The sequence below is a fragment of the Myotis lucifugus genome, unplaced genomic scaffold, assembly GCF_000147115.1.
Source record: "Myotis lucifugus unplaced genomic scaffold, Myoluc2.0 scaffold_695, whole genome shotgun sequence".
In the NCBI taxonomy this organism is placed as follows: Eukaryota; Metazoa; Chordata; class Mammalia; order Chiroptera; family Vespertilionidae; genus Myotis; species Myotis lucifugus.
The window spans coordinates 31,224-47,818 of record NW_005871743.1 but is presented as its reverse complement, the minus strand read 5'-3'; the positions used below and the strand labels follow the sequence as shown (position 1 = coordinate 47,818).

The 16,595-nt window shown below is 48.0% G+C and overlaps 1 protein-coding gene across 1 annotated transcript; it reads left to right on the top strand.

Annotated features, from left to right (window-relative positions):
• Nucleotides 1-13,051: 13,051 nt before the first annotated feature.
• CAVIN3 (caveolae associated protein 3) lies at nucleotides 13,052-14,665 on the top strand. Its single transcript, XM_006105554.3, has 2 exons — nucleotides 13,052-13,498; nucleotides 14,051-14,665. Exons 1-2 carry the CDS (start codon nucleotides 13,115-13,117, stop codon nucleotides 14,447-14,449), a joined length of 783 nt encoding a protein of 260 aa, XP_006105616.1. The 5' UTR covers nucleotides 13,052-13,114; the 3' UTR covers nucleotides 14,450-14,665.
• Nucleotides 14,666-16,595: the final 1,930 nt, after the last annotated feature.

The window sequence follows — 16,595 nt, the reverse complement described above, 5'->3', positions numbered from 1 at the left end:
CCATAGTCTTGGGGGTGAAACTTTATTACAAACCTAATGATTACAATAAATGTGATGAAGACTGTAACACAGGATGCATATATGCCCTGGGAGTCCAGGAAAGGAATGACTATAAAGTTTGGGGAGGTGGTAACATGAGAGAAGAGAGAGGTGACATTGATGTAGGGTCTCAAAGTATGAACAGGGACCCCACAAATGAGGAAAAGTGTCTAGAGTGGAAGCAGAAGTGTGAGTAGAGGTGTTGAGAGATCTTTGTGCAATCCAAAATGTCTAGGGCATAGGAAATGTGGTGGGGTGGGCGGGGACGATGGGGGGGGAGTAGGAATGACAGATATGTATGGGGAAAGACCATTAAGAACATTATAACCCATATTTAGGGATCTGGTCACGGTCCTTTAACGGATGAAGAATAAGGAGGGTTTTCAAGATGGCAGATGAAATATTCAGGTTACTGATTAATTACTCTGGTAGCCAAGGTGTGGGGTGGATTAGAGGAGAAACAGACTGCATGCAGGAACCCAGGTAGGCAACCAAGTTAGAATTTATGATTGTTAAGAGAAAAAGGGAGCCAGGAAAGAGAAAAGAGACTGGAGGGGTATTTAGGGGAGAGGATAAATAGGATGTTGTGCCAAAGTAGATGTGAAAGGTAAGGAAGAATGAAGAATTTAGGAAAATAAATGTTAACATTTACTAAGCATTTAACATTTGTGATACTTTATCTCACTAATCATAACAGCACTCTATTAACTAGGAATTATTACCCTCATTTTCAGATGAGGAAACCATAGGCTGTGTGGCTTGCCTAAGGTCACACAGCTAGTTCTGTCCCACAACTGGTTTCCTATCTTTTTTTTTAAAATATATGTTATTGATTTTTTAAGGAGAGGAAGGGAGAGGGATAGAGAGTTAGAAACATCAATGAGAGAGAAACATCGATCAGCTGCCTCCTGCACACTTCCTACTGGGTATGTGCCCACAACAAAGGTACATGCCCTTGACCAGAATCAAACCTGGGACCCTTGAGTCCGCAGGCCGACACTCTACCCACTGAGCCAAACCGGTTAGGGCTGGTTTCCTATCTTAAGCCTTATCCCTCTCCAGACCATTTTCCACACTGCCACCAGAGCGAGCGTATAGAAAATCCTTCCTTACAATCCTCCAATACTCCTCTACTGTGTATAAGATAAAATAAAGTCCAAGCACTTCACAGTGGCATGCAAAGTCCTTGGCTGTTCAGTTCCTGCCACCCTCAGCCTTTCCCTACTCCATTCTAAGGATCAGGCACACAGGGCTGCTGGAAAGTTCCTGAAGAGCTGTGCGGTGATGCACACCCCACCCGAAACCTTCACCCATACTGCTCCTCTGCATCATAACATCTCTCTCTTCCACTGGACTCTACGCTCCTCTAAGGAGGGGCCTTCCTAGAGATATTCATTGCAGCTCTTTTGTAACAACAAAAATACCACGAGCAGAGGGTTGGTTAAATTGGTAAAATGTGACTAAGTGTTCCTTCTAATGAAATATTCTGCAGTCATTAAAATGAATGAGAGCTCATGCCACCTTCCCTCAAACCCCACCCAGGGTCTTTGACGGAGGATGAGCAGACCCAAGCCTGATTTTCAGAAAGCTCTGCACAGGACACAGCCACCAGGCAGAAGTGGTTAGGAGGATGAAAAACCTACCATTCATACAGCCTGGAAGATGGATGTGTCATCGCTCATAATTGCACTTTAATAATCATTCTCAAAATGTTGGCCTTCTGACACCAAGATTCTTATACTATCCAAGTCAGGGACATTTGTACTAAAGGACTGTAATAATGATTCTACTCAATTGGACACCGGGAACTGCTCATTTCACATTTCTCATGACACAGCAGAAAGCGGGGAAAGGGTGCTAGTGTTGATTAGGATGATTTGTCTTGGCTACTATTGGAGAGAATGCTTTCCCCTCACTCCCGATGGTTTATTTCACATGGAGGAAGCTTCTCTAGAGTGACACTCTAGGCCTCTCTCCCCAGAAAAGGAGTCAATAACTTGTTCTAATGACAAATTTCTCTCTTTGGGAGTCAGGTTGACACAAAAGTATGTATTCTGTAGGGCATTTTAAAGGGACTTACCTCAGTGGGGGAGACCTCAGTTTTCTTTTCTTTTAAATATATTTTATTGATTTTTTACAGAGAGGAAGGGAGAGGGATAGAGAGTTAGAAACATCGACGAGAGAGAAACATCGATCAGCTGCCTCCTGCACACCTCCTACTGGGGATGTGCCTGCAACTAAGGTACATGCCCTTGACCAGAATCTAATGTGGGACCTTTCACTCCGCAGGCTTACGCTCTATCCACTGAGCCAAACTGGTTTCGGTGAGACCTCAGTTTTCTATTCTGACCCATGATGGGATGGGTGAGCCTCTCTCTATTTCTGGGGTTCACTATTAGAAAGTTCATTTGTCCAATGATATATGCCACCTTCTCCAATACCAAGTTTATCAGTAATAAAAATAATATTTTGACTCCTATCTTTTAACTGCTTTTAAATCCAGGAGAGGGAAGGGGGTATTTATTGAGAGTCCACAGAACTTCAACATCTGATTAAATGGACCAGGAGCCTTAAGAAATAAACAGGAAGCCCTGGCCAGTGTAGTTCAATTGGTTGGGCATTGTCCTGTGCACCAAAAGGTTGCCAGTTGGATTCCCAGTCAGGGCACATGCCTGGGTTGCAGGATCCCCAGTAGGAGGCATGCAGGAGGCAGCTGACCAATGTGTCAATCTCACATAGATGCTTCTTTTCTCCCTCTCCCTCCCTCCCTTTCTAAAAATCATTTAAAAATATATTTTTTAAAAAAGAAATAAACAGGAAGTAGAATTTGGAGACCCAACTAACATGTGAAGAGGCTTTAGTGAGGCCAGGGCTCATAGCTTAAGGTTTGGGCTTCAGAGTACTTACATAGAAGAGAGAATGGTATGCCCTGGCCAGGTATCTCAGTTGGTTAGAGTGTCATCCAGATATACCAAGGTTGTGGGTTTGATCCTTGGTCAGGGCACATACAAGAATCAACCAATCTATATATATAAAAAGCCAGCAACTGGAACGCCGTACCCAATAGGGGGTGGGGCCGATGGCCAACCTCCTGCAGCCCCTTCCTCTACCTGGCCCCACCCCAGATTGGCCCCCCCACACCCTGATCAGGGGCAGGGCTGGCCAGCCAACCACCTGCGGTGCCTCCCCTCAGCCAGCTCCATCTCCGATCGCTCCCCCCCCCCCCCCCCGCCCCCAAAAACAGTGGGGGGTGGCTAGCCAGGTTAGCCAACCTCCTGCTGTCTCCTCCTTCCAACAGGCTCAGTCCTGATCCACCCCAATTGGGGTGGGCCAGCTGGACCCCAATCATGCATGAATTTGTGCACTGGGCCTCTAGTGAATACATAAATAAGTGGAACAACAAATCAATGTTTTTTTTCTTTCTCTCCCTTCTTCTCTCTCTCAAATCAATCAATAAATTTAAAAAAGTGAGAATAGTATATGTAATGCATAATGATTCATGTACTCATAACCCACCTTAACAATAACTGGAAGCCAATCTTATTTATCTGTATTCTGTAACCCTCCCTTTAGCACCAACCTCCTCCCACCCTCATTCTACCTTATTTTGAAGTAAATCCTCAACATGATATAATTTGACTTCTAAATAATTTAGTATATTTCTCTAAGAGATAAAGACACTAAAAACTTGACTAGTTTTTGTAACATGGGTTGTTTATTGATGCATTATAACCTCCATTGTATGGTTAACAAAACTAGAGACATATGGTGCAAAGCCTTCAGAGTTAACATCTGTGTGGATGTTAACTCTGAAGTTAACATCCCATAAAATTGTAATTCACTTCTTTTGTGTGCCAGAAGTGTTTAATTGATTTTATCAGTTTATCTACTGAGATCAGTAGCCAAGAATATTATTATTCATTTCTATCAGGTTTTGACTACAGTGCCTTCAACTGTGTGAGAATTAAAGACACTTAAGAAAACACAACTACAATACCATCATGACAGTCAAAACTTATTTTCTTAATATTATATAATATTCAATTAGCACTCAAATTTCCCAGGTGGTCTCATAATTTTTTTTTTAGTTTTTAAAAAAATCAGTTTTGAGGTTACTTTCTGTATATATCCCTTCTAAATTTTTTTTCCTTGAAATTTATTGGTTGAGGAACCTGGGTCATTTGTCATGTGGGATGACTCACAGTATGCATAAACCCCTATGATATCATTAAAGGTGTTTCATTGTCTCACATATTGCTGGTGAGTTGGTAGTTAGATCTGGACACTTGATCAGATTCAGATTTGATATTTGATTTGACCCCTCTGGGGCAAAAGGGTCACTTCTCTGGTAAATTTTGGAAGAATAAATTGGCATACTCAACACTACTTCTCTGATTCTTTCTCTTTAGCCAGACTCTCCCAGGTTACACACATTCTGTTCTCCTTCTCCATGAAGTAAAATTTAAAGGGGTCTTCCCTGGATAGTTGGGTGGGTGGGAAAGGGAGCTATGGTTTTCTTTCATGGTCTGTAGGTGGGTGGTTTAGTCTCCTTAATCATGGGGTTCAGTATTGAATGATGTAACCACATTTGCCTATATCAACGTTATTAGTAGTATTTTTATTTTGAGCTCTCATTTGCCTTTAACTTTTGCATTATTTCTCAACTGATTCAGAACTTGGGCAGGGAACAGGGGACTCCAACCACCAACAAGGATGAATAGACTAGCCACTTTTATTAGACAAGCTCCTCTGCCTGCCTTGCCCACAGATCCTGTAACACTCACCACAGTTACCACATTCATCTCATTCTCTCACCTCTGGGCAACAGCCTATTGGATCTGATCCAGGGCTATCAGTCAGATGCTCACTCTCTTTCTCTCTCATGAGATTCAGCCAAGACACAGTGTGTAGTCATTTGACAGTAGGCACTTGAGCTAGATTTTCTCACCATGTGTATTGCTGATAAGCAGGGACAGAGAGCCAGGTTGGGGGGCGGCAGCATGGAGCTGGCCCATGGAGAGTAGTAGAGCTAAGAGATCAGGAGGCTTTGAGAATCAGAGGGAGAGGCCCGGCTCACTGATCTCCTTGTTCTAGTTCCCCAGACTTTTTGGGTGTTGTTGTTCTTAGATTCTGTGAGACGGCCACTTGATTCTAAGTGTATGAGAAAATTACACTCACTGGACTCGCTGAAGAGAGATCACTGCAATTTTTAGAAGAACTTTCATTATAGGCTCATTTGACATACAAGCCAAGGAGTCGGAATATGTGTAAAACCAGGACTGGAGAAAGAAAAAGTGTTTTCTGATTATTCAGGAGAGGAAGGGAAGAAAGAGAGTAAGTGTGTGTGTGTGTGTGTGTGTGTGTGTGTGTGTGTGTGAGGTGAGGGGTTGAGGGGGTAGAATCTGATGTAGACATTGATGTGACATTTCCCATGACCAACCACCCAAAACATCAGAGTTCCTCCCTCTTGCAATAAGAAATTTTCAATTTTCTTAGTGAAAATCGATGAAGAGTCATTGCCTGACACCAGATTCATGCAGAAGAATTAAGGCAGCAAGAGGAAGTATCGGAGTCCTGAGTGTGTTTGTGTGTATGTGTGTGAGTGTGTGTGAGGAGGGTAGGGGGTAGGAGTGTATAGAACTTTGGACTTGAAACTGTGGTTTGGAACTAACTGTACCTAGATGGTATCTGGTCACTGAATGCCCAGCCTCCCTCACTTCCTCTTACAGAGGACAGTAACTAATCTACATGAATACCCACAAGCTTCAGTCTTATTGCCCCTCAACTTTGTCATCTCTGCGGCGCTGTCCTATCATCATGGCTGTTTTCGCCCAGCTCTCAGTTTGGCCTGTCACCACCAGGAGCTCCATGTTGTAGCCCACTTAGTGTCTCTAATAAATCAAAGGAGGATGGTTGGGCAGATCTTTCTTCCTCTTACAGTTCTTTGCCTCTAGTCTTTCCAAAATTACCAATAGCCTTGGTATTTGTATACAGGTTTCTTCACAGAGAGTTGAGGAGATTTCAGAAGGGGAGTTCAATGTCAACGAGGGAAGGATAGAGCACTCCCTATTTAGACTTTCTCTTTACTTCTCAAAGGGATGGTAGCTGCACATCAACTCCTTCACAAGCTCCCTGGCTTTTAGATGTACAACCTTTCCTTGTCCATGGGCCCTCCTTTTAATATTTGTTCAATTCAAAATCCCACCAACTTCCATTCCCTTCACAGGAAGGGACCCCACTTCTTGGCTCTCTCTCTCTCTCCAAATTTACCACTCTTTTCTTACCTCAAAGTCCTAAATTAGAGTGTGCCAATTTGAGATGGGCCCCCAAGACTCTAGGCAGTTAAAAATGATGCCTATTGTTACCCAAGTCTTGCAGAGTTGTGGATATAGGAGTCGGGGCAGGGGTGGGGGATGATGACAAAAAGCCTGGGTCTGTAGCTAGTTGTGGATTCAGATCTTCCTGGTTAGGTTTCCTTTTCAATATTCCTACATGTGTGAGTGGAAATCTTGGCAGTTCATTGATTAATACAATTGTTATATTAGCTCTTCTACTGCTCCCATAAAACAGACATTAATATTTAGAGAGTACTCATGTTGAAAAAGGATATATTTCCTCAATTAGAAGGGCCTCTCGCCTTTTCCCCAGAGTTAGCGAGTCCCATTATTGTGCAGAAAAGAGGTCTGGTTTCTTTCCTGCTCTGCCTGGGAAGCTATTGAAATAATAAATAAGCTATATTATCCTTTAATGGCTCCTCCCTTTCGTTAATTCAGGAAGGGCTCCAGACTCAATAAATTGTTTCAACACTCTGCTTTGGGGGTGGGGTGGCTGCCAATCCTTTTACAGTAAACCTACCTTCACTTAAGTTAACCGAGGTAGTTTCTGTTCTTTGCAACCAACTGATCCTTGTTTAGAAGAGAAATGGATTCTGGGAAGTAGGTTTGCAGCAACAGAGCCTCGAGAGAATGTGGATGCTGTCCCCACCTTTGCTGCCTGGTGCAGAGTGCTGAAGACTCTCTCATCCTGGGTGAGGCCTAGCTAGCTTGAATGGGCTTCCATTCATTGCAAAAAAAGTGATGCCCGAGTGAGATCCATGATAACAGAGGCCTGGAGAAATTTTTATTCTGCCATGTCTGGTGGAAAATGTGAATTAAAATATTAGTACAATTCTAGGCTAATTCACCAAGGGTTCAAACTCTTCTGAAGGTTTGGATCGGTTCATCTGGTAAAGAAACTATAACAGGTGTACATACTGGTTAAGAGCCTGGGCAACATGAGATGTGTTGTAGAGGACAGACAAATAAAGATCAGCTCTATTTCTTCAACTCAACCATCCATTTCTTATCTATCTGGCATAATAATTTCAGCTTATTTTTCTTTTAGTTTGTATATATTTAACTCAATCTGTTTTCTGAGATTTTAACTCTAGTCTTAACTGACTTCCTCCCCTCTCTTTTGTTTCCCTCTTTCTCATACTATTTGACACTTAAAATCTTTCCTATTTATTTCCCCCTCTCATTCTAATGGTCCCAGATTGACTGAAAGGATGAGAGGGGAGTCCCTGACTTGGACAAACACAAGTTTTTGGCAAGGACTAGGTAGTGCAAGCGACTTTCTGGGAGATGGATCATGTGAGACAGTTGGGGTCAGGTGGGTGTGTCTTTCTGTACCCCCTCCCAGACATCAAGTCCTGCAAGATTTGTGCACCACATGGTTAAGCTGCAGGACTCTCCTATGGTAACTGCTTTCAGTTTTAGCCAAGACACTATGGCTCACCCAACTCCCCACAATAAGGAGGAGTGATGGTTAAGCAGCAGCTGCCATAAACAGGCAAGTTGAATAGCCAGTGGTGGATGGATTTTGCATAGCATTATTATCTCCAGGGGACTCAGTGGATCACTGTGATACCATCGCACTTGACTGGCTGAGATGTTGATACCAAAAAGCTGGGGCACCAGTGTCAAGGACATCCCACCAGTCTCAGGGATCGTTCTTACCCTTGAGTTAAATGGGTAAGCTGGCAGACCTATTAAAACAATTTTTCCCTTTTCAATGCCTTTCAGACCTGGCTGGCTTAGTGAGTGAATTATTATACACACGGTCTGATTCTGAGAGCCTTCTCCTCTGTTTCTACAAGGCACCGAATCCAAACAGAATAAGAAATATTCACTATGGTACTTTGTGTTGTGCGATATCACTGAACCAGGCCAATTGCCTTACAGTGGGCTGGGATGCAAGAGCTAATGCTATTCTTTGCCCAAGATAGGCTCACTTCTCCCCCTTCCCTTGTTAAATAGGATAGCTAATATAGCTTCTTTAGACACCAAACAAATGATAGTTATTTAGAAAAAAATCTCATAACTAAACACCATCCAACTAATGTGCTAAATCATACCAGTCATATTATTTCCCAGTTGGGGTAGTAGTAGGTGGCTCCTAATGACTTCTCCTTCCTTGGGCCCAGCCCCAGATACACAGAGGGATGTTGGTACTATGATAAAAGTGGTTGCAGGGCCCTAGCTATATATAATTTCCTGTAAGTCATCTTGGTCAAGGCTATCTTCAATGCTCCATTCTATCCCTCAGTCTAGAGGGCTGCCTCTGAGTTAGGCCACACCTCATGATCTGCCCTGCCCTTTACTCTGTGGGTAGCAAAACATGTTCCTGGATTGGAGGCTGTAGCTGAGTTAGCTTAGGTAGAGGATGCAGTGGCTCTGATGGTGGCTCCTCTGTGATTTGTCCAAGAATGCAAGCTCAAATTCAGGTTCAATAGAGTCTATTCAGTTACTGCTTCTCTAGGTTTTTTTTGCCTTTGGAATGTTCCAGGACATTTTTTCAGGAGGAGGTTTTTTTTGCCTTTGGAATGTTCCAGGACATTTTTTCAGGAGGAGCCCAGCTCTCACATCCTGACAGTTGGCTCCAGCAGCAACCAGATACTCCAAAGTTCTGGGCTCCTGCCAACCTCTGTCTCATCGCAGGTGCATGGTGCTCTGACGCACCCAGGGTGCCTCGGCCAAAGCATCCACCCGTGGCATGTTGATTGAGTTACTTAGTTGGTAAACTTGTTTTTTTCTGCCCCTCACTTGCTGTTGCCCTAAACTTATAGGTCTTTTAATTGCCCGTGGCACAGAGCTCCCTCATTGTGTGGAATGGCCATACCCTTTCCGTAGGCAGGATGTCGATGACAAAGGGTGGAAGGTAGTGCCTGTCCACTGTGGCTCATTCCCTGTTAGAAGGTAGGTAGTTCTGTGCTGCACGTTGTTACTTTTGATTCAAAGGTTAAGTCCCTGGAGGATGCCCCTGTTTGTCTGGCAGCTGAAAGTGGGGCTCAGGATCAGGGATGTTTTTGTACAATTAACTCACATAATTTTTTCCCCATTTAATAGTCAAAGACTGCTGGGCTGTATTGCTATGTGAGACCAGTGGTTCCAATTTACAAAACAACCCAGGAACCCCTGGTGACTTTTTCCACTGGTATCTGGTAGTAAGCCAGCAATTGTCTCTCAAAAGCAGTATACTTCTCAACTGCTGGAAGCATTGCCTTAGTCCAACATCCTAAATACTTTTGCTATATTTTTTCTTCTAGGATCTGCTGTCTCACCCCTTCTCCCAAACTGTCTTGGTGGGAGAGACAGAGACCTCAAATCTCATCTTTCTTTCTGATTTATAGGGCCCAAGGGGTAGAGTTGACCAGACTGTTGGCCTGTAACCTGGCCAGGGCCAATCATGGAGGCTCCCCTTGTTGCAGAAGATCCCAGAAAAACCAAGCGATGCTTTGAAGAAGTGGAGAGACACTGTTTTAATTACACTGGTGGACTCCGGGAAATAATTTCCAAATCAGAGTACCGAAACATGCAGGGGCCTTCATTTTATATCTCCCTGTGGTCTTTGCCCTGCAAATATTGATTATGCTTCCGGCCCTTTTCGCAGGCTTTGCAAGAGGCCCTCAGGTGTTGGGGGTCTCTAGGCCATATCTGATGGCCTGGCTTGGTGCCAGTGATAACAACCCTCCCGGGCAGTGCACTGTTCACAGGTTTATGGCCTCTGTAACAGATTCTGCTAAGACCAGTTTCTGGGAAGGAGGTAATGACTTAATTATAGGTTAGCTTGCTGGCATGGATTCCAATTGCTAGCCCCCCAAATATCAGGATTACATTTGAATTAGCCCTTTTTACCCTCCTCACCCTGAATCCATTCAAAGTATGTGGCCTTTTGGATAACCCAAGATATGGAGTGTATAAGAACTCCAAGGGGGAGCATACATTGACTCTAAAACCCAAACACACCCATGAGCTTCTATGGGATGTAATACACGTTTCACTACCTGTCACAGGGTCACGTACTGTTACCCCAGGAAAGCCCTGAAGGCACATGCTCATTTCTCCACCCCACCTGGCCCTGCCCCCAGGAATGATGTTAAGAACTGCAGTGTCCCCCAGCCTGCGTGGCTCAGTGGTTAAGTGTCGACCTATGAACCGGAGATCACAGTTCGATTCCCGGTCAGGACACATGCCTGGGTTGCAGGCTTGATCCCCAGTGTGGAGCGTGCAGGAGCCGATCAATGATTTTCTCTCATTATTGATGTTTCTATCTATCTCTCCCTCCCTCTTCTTTCCTCTCTGAAATCAATAAAAATATATTAAAAAAAAGAACTGTAGTGTCTCTGCCTCTGTTCATTATGATACCATCCAAGGCACTGGAACCTTATCTGTCCCTTTTCCTTTTCCCTCCTCTCACTTAAGTCAAGGGAGCAGCCAACTGTTCTTGAACCAGGCAGAGACAGAGACAGATATGTAATATGCAGGCAGGTCCAGCCCTATGAAAGGTGCAATGGGATATATATATATATATATATATTGATTTTAGAGGGAGAGGGCGAGAGAGATAGAAACGTCAATGATGAGGGAGAATCATTGATTGGCTGCCTCCTGCATGCCCCCCACTGGGGATTAGCTTGAAACAGGAATAGAACTGGGACCTCCTGGGTCATAGGTTGATGCTCAACCACTGAGCCACGCTGGCCCAGTTGGATTTTTTTTTAAAAAATATATTTTATTGATTTTTTTACAGAGAGGAAGGGAGAGGGATAGAGAGTTAGGAACATCTATGAGAGAGAAACATCGATCAGCTGCCTCCTGCACGCCCCCTACTGGAGATGTGCCAGCAACCCAGGTACATGCCTTTGACCGGAATCGAACCTGGGACCCTTCAGTCCGCAGGCCGACGCTCTATCCGGTCAGGGCGGATTTTTTTTTAAAATAAAGCCAATCCTTCCTCATAGTATGCTATGTTCTGGAAAGGGGATGGGCCAGTGTATAAAAGGAACCCTTGACAAGCATTTTTTTCCCCCTGGAATGTCCATGTAACCCAGTGGAAACATTCTGGGGGGCTTCTGAGAAATAAATGTCTTAAATTTTAAGAGGGTCTCTTCTTTTCTCTTGATCTTGTGCAGAGATATGAGGCTTGGAACTGCTGCAGTCACCTTGCTCCCAGCCTGGGAATAAACTGACACCTGTAGGGGACACAGTGTAAAGAACCAGATTTGGGGCTGTGGCTGATCCACATTCAATCATCACCCCACAATGGTCTTTTCAATTATCTTTGGATTGGATTTCCTGTTTCTAAGAGCTGTTTTAATCGGGTTGTCTGTTCCCTCAGTTTGGAAGCATTTTAACTGGCACATCCTGACGGGTGTCTCTGGGCAGATACAGTCCCACTGGAAGAGATGGTGATTCCCATCTGGCCCCTGAGGGAGTCCATTTCTCTTGTGTTAAGCAGAGGGGTCAGGCTCCATGACCTTGTATTTGTAGAAGTCGGTCATCAACGGGACATCACCAGGTTTCTGGCAATAGTTGCCCATCCTCTGCCGTACTTCTGTGTAAGTCAGACCTCGGGGCCTTCCAGACTCACTTACCATCCTGAATGACACAGTTTCTCTCACGGTTGGTATCAAGTGGCCTCACAGATTGGCTGAGCAGAGAGATCACCAGTATCAGCAGATTGCTTGGATTTCTAAGCCTACCTTTGGTTTACCAAGGATTGCTAAAGACAAGGCATGGGATTTTCCAAACTGAACATTACAAATTCATGGCCTACATCTGTGCTCACTCTCTTCCCCTCTACAGCAGCAATTTCAAATCTCCTTCACTTGCAGCAAATATTCTCACCTATTTCCAGAAAAAGTTAAAAAACGACTTCAGGCAGCAGCCACAACCTACCTCCACGAAAACAAAGATACCTGCACTTACTCTAGTCCTCATAAGGACTTGAAAGGAAATGGCGTCCTGCCTGCCCTCCCGGCTTGGGGTGCAGCAACTGGGCCCCTGGGCTTTCCCCAGGAAGCCCAACTAAAGGGAGGGGAGAGAAATAGAAGCAAACAGGGTAATGCTACCCAACAGTAAGAGCTAGAGAAGCAGGAAATGGGCCCTGCAGCTAAACCCTGGCGAGGACTATTGGCAACAAACCAGAGGATGCCCCGCCCGCCCACAGTTCCCATTGCGCAGCCTGCCCAGCCACGAAGCGAGGCCTCGGGCCCAGACAGGCTTAGGTCCGTAGTGGAACATTGGGAACACCCAAGAGCCTCCCCAAGGCTGCCAGTCTGGGCGCGCAAACACGACCCCCAGAGGCATTAGAGGCCGGAGGCGGGCTGCTGAGCAGGCCCCTCTGGTATCCCTGGGCTGCTAACATAAACACTGTAGTTTCTCTGCCCACCTGATGTGGACAACAACATTTTCCATGGCTCGCCCTTTCTGGTGGAGAGTATGTTCCCGAAAGAGGCACACCAGGGAATTGGGGCCGAGAAGTCAAACTCAGAGTGAGTTTGCGGGATGATGTGGGGTTGAGACTGGGCCAACCTGCTGCCCCGCGGGTCCCCGGGGCGGGGCAGCAGAAGGGGGAACGCTTCCTCGGGACCCCGCCGCCCGCCGGCCGACATCCCGCCCCTCGCCCTCCCTCCTGCCGCCCAGAAGGCCAACTCCGCCTGCCTGAGTCACGGCTGGAGCTGGGGAGGAGCCGGGGAAAGGCGGCCCCAGCCCAGAGCTCAGTCGGCTGTCGCAGGGAGAGCAGGCCGGGGATCATGGGGGAGAGCGCGCTGGAACCGGGGTCGGCGCCCCGAGCGCCGGCGGAGGGCCCGGTGCACGCCGTGACCGTGGTGACCCTGCTGGAGAAGCTGGCCACCATGCTGGAGGCGCTGCGGGAGCGGCAGGGGGGCCTGGCACAGAGGCAGGGCGGCCTGGCCGGCTCGGTGAGCCGCATCCAGAGCGGCTTGGGCGCGCTGAGCCGCAGCCACGACACCACCAGCAACAAGCTGGCGCAGCTGCTGGCCAAGGCGGAGCGCGTGGGCTCGCACGCCGATGCCGCCCAGGAGCGCGCCGTGCACCGGGCCGCCCAGGTGCAGCGGCTGGAGGCCAACCACGGGCTGCTGGTGGCGCGCGGGAAGCTCCACGTCCTGCTCTTCAAGGTCAGTGACCTCGGGCGTCCCCCAATCCGGGGCCTTTTCCCCGCCTCCGGGCCACCATCTCGGGGGCTCCCCGCTCCCATCCGCCCACCACACCCACATTCCTGGCCCTGCCGGGGGGAACAGACTTCCAGAGCCGCACCCGCTCCCCACACCCGGCCCCTCCCCCCTCCGCCACGCCTGACCCGGCCTGGCCAATCACAACCCGGCCAGCTCTAGTCAGGACACGTCCATGGAATTTGCTCCAAGTCTCACCCCATCCCTGAACGAAAATAACGGTGGTGGAAGTGCATCCCGCAACAGCGCATCGCTCCTCCTCCAGTTCTTGCCCCTGCGGCCACCCTCCTCCTCTCGCGCCCCTAAGCGGGTCCCACCTATTGAACAAACTTCTGCAGTTCGCCCCGCCCCCTGCTTTCCCACGCCTGCCTTTTCTTTCCCACTCGGGTAGCGGGGGCTGAGGGTGGGGCGGGCTCCCCTGCTGTAATGGAGGAGTGAGGCGCAGGCTGGTGCGGGGCAGGGGGCTGCCGGGGTCAGTGCTGTGTCCATCACCTGCAGGAGGAGGCTGAAATCCCAGCCAGAGCCTTCCAGAAGGCGCCGGAGCCCTTAGGCCCGCTGGAGCAGTCTGAGCCCGGCCCAGAGCAGCTGGAGGCTGAAGTTGGGGAGAGCTCGGATGAGGAGCCCGTGGAGTCCAGGGCGCGGCGGCTGCGGCGCACGGGGTTAGAGAAGGTACAGAGCCTGCGAAGGGCCCTTTCCGGCAGAAAAGGCCCTGCAGCGCCCACGCCTGTCAAACCTCCCCGCCTCGGGCCTGGCGGGAGCGCTAATGGCCAACCCGAAGAAGCCCTGCCTGCGCTGGAGTCCAAGCTGGAGCCAGAACCTCCTCAGGACACCGAGCAAGATCCCGGGAGACCTGGGGCTGCCCAGCTGGCCGTGCTCCAGATAGAGAGTGCGGCCTGATGGCTGGTGCGCCTGCCTCCCCTGTGCCTATGCTTAGTCCCAAAATAAATCTTCCTCTCGGAAGGCAGCATTCACGCCCAAATAAGGAGCGGATCCTGCATCCACAGCCCAGCTTTGGTCCTCCCTCCCGGGATCCTTCAGCCCAGCACCCTGGGTCCTGGGAGCAGCCACTTACACCTGCTTGTACTCACCATCAATAAAAGCAATGCTACCTAATCCAGACTCCATGGGAAGGGGTAGGGGGCCGGCGGGGGGGGGGGGGGGGGCCCGGGGGGGGGGGGGCAAGGAATAAGACAAACGTGGGAACCAGGAATGTGGCTTCCGTTTCAGATCGTTGTATGATTTCTCTAGTTTCCACGGAATCTGAGGCTCTACTCCAGGGGCACATGCAAATATCCTGCTGGCCGCTTGCTCCTTAGGTGCTTTCCTCATGGGGACACATCCTGTACCGTCCCTCGCTGTAGGTTCTCAATACATGCCAACTTGTGGTTTTCCTCGTAGTCTCTTCTTCCTCTACCACCTCCTGAGAGTTGGGTTTCCCAGGATTCTGTTCTCAGCCCTCTTCTCATTCTGGGTACTCCTCAGTTAACATTCACTTCTACCAGCCACATGCCCCCCAGACCACGGCCTTGAGCTGAAAAGTGCTGCAAATTCAATGTGTTCAACCTATCTTCTGTGTAAGTAAGCCCAATTTCAGTTCTGCAGCTATTTATTGGACACTTCCTATCTATTGTTCAAAATTGCTCCTCCTCTTGTGTTTTCTTACTAATGAATGGCGCCATCATCCACGCGGAAAACTGGCAGTCCTCTGACAAGTCCCTCTCACACTCCTCTACCAATGGAAACAGTCATCCTATTGCTTTGACCTCTGTAATCTGTCCACTTTTCTTTTTAAAAAAAATATACCTTTATTGCTTTCAGAGAGGAAGGGAGAGGGAGAGAGAGAGATAGAAACATCAATAATGAGAGAGAATCATTGATCGGCTGTCTCCTGCACGCCCCATACTGGGGATCGAACCTGTAACCATGCATGTGCCCTGACTAGGTATCGAACCATGACCTCCTGGTTCATACTCAACCACTGAGTCACGCTGGTCGGGCTGTCCACTTTTCTTAATACGCATGGCCACTGTTCCATCTCAGGCCTTCCCTTTCACCTGACATTCACATTATGTGAACTGCCAATCTGATCCCATCACCCTCCTGATTCAGACCCTTCAATGGCTCCCCATCTCCCTAGAATAAAGTCCAAGCTCTTTAACATTACCTTCAGTATCTTCATATAACCTTTTTGTAGCCTCACCTCTTGCTACTTCCCTTAATTCTACTAAATTGCACTAAGCAATGTATTCTAACTCTCCTCTCTACTGTCCTGCAAAACTCAGCAAGCTACCCCTGTTTCAGGGCCAGGGGCTTCTCTTCCTTGCTCCCAGCACCACCTGCACACCTCAGTGCTACCTGCACTAATCCTGATTATTGGCAATTTCTCTCCCAATCCCACACCTCTAGACTGTGGTTCCTTTGCAGTAGGGACCGTTTTATTCATTTCTGTATTTCTCACACCAAATACTATGCTTAGCACCCAGTAGGGCCTCATAAAGCAAGAACATCTCACAGAAGTGAGAAGCAGGAGGGATTGGCTAGGGATGAGAGCACGGTCATCCACTCATGCATTCAGTCCTTGCCTATGAAAATGTTTTCTAGTACCTACCTGTGTTCCAGGCTCTATGCTAGGACTTGTGAACACCGAGATGACAACGCTTTCTGAGTCTGTCAAGGACCTCAGAGTTTAGGGAAATACAAACATAATTACTAGAGGCCCGGTGCACGAATTCATGCACCAGTGGGGTCCCTCTGCTTGGCCTGCGGGATCAGGCTGAAACCAGCTCTCCAACATCCTCCGAGGGGTCCCGGATTGCAAGAGGGTGCAGGCCAGGCTGAGGGACTCCACTGGTGCACGACTGGGGGCAGGGAGGGATGTGGGAGGTTGGCCAGCCAGGGAAGGGACCGTGGAGGAACTCAGGGCGTGTCCGGCCCATCTCGCTCAGTCCCAATCAGCGGGAACCCCAGCAGCACCCCCAGCAGCCAGCTCAACCTACCAAGTCCGGAGGCGCCTTCCCCCCTGGGGGGCCGGGGCATTTCATAG